Source organism: Abramis brama (genome assembly GCF_963993115.1).
Source record: "Abramis brama genome assembly, chromosome: 4".
NCBI lineage: Eukaryota > Metazoa > Chordata > Actinopteri > Cypriniformes > Leuciscidae > Abramis > Abramis brama.
In genome coordinates this window covers 55,305,318-55,309,329 of record NC_139966.1, presented here as the reverse complement: position 1 = coordinate 55,309,329, position 4,012 = coordinate 55,305,318, and the positions used below count along the sequence as shown (strand labels likewise).

General features: G+C 36.5%; 1 protein-coding gene across 1 annotated transcript; it reads right to left on the bottom strand.

The window, feature by feature from the left end:
• Positions 1 to 594: 594 nt before the first annotated feature.
• On the bottom strand, positions 595 to 2,512 carry LOC311082278 (myeloid cell surface antigen CD33-like; the record flags this gene model as incomplete). Its single annotated transcript, XM_084113006.1, has 4 exons — positions 2,461 to 2,512; positions 1,889 to 1,952; positions 1,396 to 1,761; positions 595 to 959 (listed from the first exon to the last, which is right to left on the bottom strand). Exons 2-4 carry the CDS (start codon positions 1,935 to 1,937, stop codon positions 595 to 597), a joined length of 780 nt encoding a protein of 259 aa, XP_083969132.1. The 5' UTR covers positions 1,938 to 1,952; positions 2,461 to 2,512.
• Between the last annotated feature and the right edge of the window lie 1,500 nt (positions 2,513 to 4,012).

Genomic DNA, 4,012 nt, shown 5'->3' with positions numbered 1-4,012 from the left:
TTGCATCCAAATGCAATCTAGATCGTGTTGCAGTTACTGTATTACATTCACAGCATTTATGTCATGTTGTGTTGGCCATGCTGGTTTTAAAAATGATTTATTACATGAAAATTATAAAAACATTAATATTATTATTCCATATTTAACATTTTAAATATAATTTTTATGTTTAATTTATATAGTTTAAGGTTATTTTTTAGCTTTTAAGTCTGAAATCTGAAGTCTGATATAGTAATGACTGTGAGTAAATTAGAAGAGCCTCTTGATACTCACACTGGACGTCCAGCATCACTGATGCGTTCTGAGCGCCGTGTTCGTTCTGAGCTGTACAGACGTATCGTCCGCTGTGTGTCGGGTCGGTGTTGCTGATGGTCAGGTTCTGTCCGCTCTGCACTGGTTTCAGTGGTTCTTCAGTGTCTCTGTACCAGGTGTAGTTGAGCACCGGTGGGTTTGCATCACTGCTGCAGCTCAGAGTCACTGAACGGCCCTCCAGAACAAAACCAGATGCACTTACATGCGCAGATGTGTTTTTAGGAGCATCTAATGGAGGAGAAAAACATTCAGGCAATTATGTTATGATTTACAGCTCTAATTCTAGATGATCAGACAGTATTTACTGAAATACGTCTTACACTGAACACGTAGCGTACGGGTCTTGTTGTGTTTTGTGATCTGCTCCTGAAGCTGGTGTGTTACAGTGCAGGTGAAAGTGGCTAAATGATGACGGTGAGTTACAGTGAAGATCAGATCAGAGATGAGCTCAGTTTGCTCCTGACGCTGCTGTTGTGTGACGCTCTCGTTGAGGAGATGTTCAGGAGACGAGCTCCATGTGAGATTTGCTGGACGAGAGGAACAGAAGATCTTAGTCGAGCAGCGCAGATTCACAGAGCTTCCCTCCGTCACCTCCGTCACCTTCTGCTGATCCTTAAACAGACTCACTGTGGGTTTGGGTGGAGACTCTACAACACATAGAGAGGCAGTCAAACATTACAGGATTATCATATCCAATAATGAAGGCACATATTGTACAGTAGTAGATTTATTTATTATTTATGTCCAGTAACATTATCCAGATCACTTTGCATCGCAGACATAAGCTATTTTCTGTGAATGTGCGAGACTTCCGATTCATAAGCCGCATATTAGTAAATGATTAGAAGAATAACTCTGCAGTAACTGTTTAAACTATTTGCACTACAAACCAGTGTGTTTATGATAATAAATCAAAATAATATAACAATTAGTAGATTGCAATATAAAGCAGCATAACAGACAGTTTTTGTACAAGTTAATAACTGGTAGTGAATGTCACCAGAAGCTTCGCACAATCATGTTACTAATGGCCGTGCCACACTTACATTTAGATAGAAGCAGCATGAACAATATGACACTCACCTATGACAGCAATTTCAACTTTGTATTCAGGTTTGTTGTTGTAGTTATATTTCAGTCCTCCGCTGCCTTCAAGTCTGAAGTAATACAACCCTTTATCCGTCTGATTGACATTATGGAAGCGGGTGGTGCAGTTTTTCTCTGTAGGAGTGCCAAATATTTCTCCTTTTAACGATCCAGTGTCGGGGCTACTGGAGTCAAACACTACAGTGGAAGAGTCTCCGTCTTTATACCATATTCTCTTTACATCTTCAGTTAGTTCTTTTACATAATTTTTATCAATATCAAATGTGCAGGGTATGAAAACACAGGATCCTTGTAGAGCTTCTACTCTCTCCGGCAGACTGATACTAAAGCCACAAAAAACTCCTAAAACACACAGACAAGAGGAACTGATCACACAGAGTTTACATGCAGAATAAACTGCTGCACTTATTCATATGGAAATGCTTTCAGAATATTAATTCAGCAGAGGAATAATCTATAAGAATGAAACCTTGTATCAGACATCCAGTGAGGAGGAACGTCACAGATATTTCCATCATTTACATTCACTCCACCTTACAACAGAAAATACAAACACACAATCATATACACTCTTAAAATAAACTGAAGAACCTTTAACATCCATTGAATCTTTCCATTCCATAAAAGCTTCTTTATAGGGAAAAAACAATGTCCTTTAGATTATTAAAAGATTCTTCTTAAGAAAATGTTTTTTTTAAAGTGTTCACTGAAAGTTTTCCTTAATTGTTCTTCTATAAAATCGCTGTGAAAAAACACTCTTTTGTAATCTTTATTTTTAAGAGTGTATAAACTTAACAGCAGTTATTTCCTTTTTAAACTTGTATATGAATTTTTGGCTGTTGGTGTAAACATTATTTTCTAAAACTATTTTTCATGAGTGTGATACAGGCTACTATTTCAAAACTCTAAATCACTGAGAAATCTTTAATTATTTTTTAGAAAGATTAAAAACAGTTTAATCTTGGACATGTTTACAACCTGAGTGTCAAAAGACTTAAAATCTCTAAACGAGTTTTAGTGTGTTGTGTGTAAATGACTTACCGGAGAAGAGTGAAATAGCAACTGTGACTCTTCTACACTGGATAGAGGGAGATCTGTGTGTGAAAACAACACGTCTTTACTGCTTGTAGAGTTTTTACCACTTCCCCTTTCAGTCCGAACTAAATAACTATAGCCTGACTGAGTAATATATGAAGAGTTTGGTTCCAAAACGCGATAAATCCATTTTGATTAATTTGAGTAAAAATGTGTTTTCTTTACCAAGAATGTGGCAAGATGAAAACCACTATTTTCTGTTTCAAACTTTCACATAGCATCTTTAGGTTATAATAACAAAACAAATTCAAATCCAGATTTTGATTTTCAAAGATTTATTATAAAAACTGATAATTTTTTCCCCAAAATGCAATAAATTCATAACACTTTTTTTCCCCAAATGCAATTAATCCATTGAATCAATATAAAAGTTATTTTTCATATTGAAACTGTTGAAAATACACAACAAAATAAGTTGATCCACATATGACAGCCTCTGAACTCGGTCAATATCTTATTACAGGCACTGGACTAAAAATACATTCAATCAGCTATCGCTAGGAAATACCTCCTGAACTTTTTTGACGGCGATCATCTGTAAAATGGCTTAGTCCTGCTCGGTTTTCGTTGACTTTGAGTAAAACAACTGAAAGTTTTTCAAAAGATCCCCTGGGTTCAACGTGTCAGCGTGACTGAAGTTTGATGCTGTCGTGTGAGAACAAGCAACAGCCGGCATTTTTTTTCTCCTCCCGCACCTCGTCTTCTTAATCTCCTCATGTAAATGATTAGATTTCGATGGCTTACGTTTCTTCCCTACCGCAGAAACCACCACAGGTTCATCAATGCCGTCAAAATTATAAAAGATTTTGTTTGATTGTTGATCAAAAAGTACAAAGTAGATAGGAAAAACTAGGATGCCGGGTGTATTCAAAGCGCGTCGCGGTTTGGAAAGAAAGGGAGAAAACATGACAGAATAACACGGCGGATATCGCATTTTACGTAAAATTTAAAATTGACTTTTCAATACCAACCCTATACAATACTGATTTTTGCAGGAACTAATTTTTTTTTAAAATGGCGTTTATCGCGTTTTGGAACCAAACTCTTCATATGCTAATCTGTATGAAGAATCTCCTCATCAACAGCGATCATAAGCGAAAGACCGCGGTCTTCAGGCACATCTCAGAATAGCTCAGAAGATAACATCTTGCAGAGCTGCCAACTCTCACGCATTCAACATGAGATTCACGCAATTGACACTGACACGCTCTCACGCCACGTCCATTTTATCACACAGTGAAAAATCGCGAAGCAAAGAGAACATTGACACCAACAGACAAGACAGAGCAGGTTTATATGATATGAAATTAATTAATTAATTTTATTATGAAATTCAAACATTAACTACCATTTTAGCGCTCTTAAATATGATGTGACTGATCGTGGAACGTGAACTGATCATCTCTTCCTCTTTAGTAAATAAACACGAATGAACATTAGAACTTAAGGTATGTTGAAAGATACAATAGAACTTACAGAAATGTATCATATGAGACAT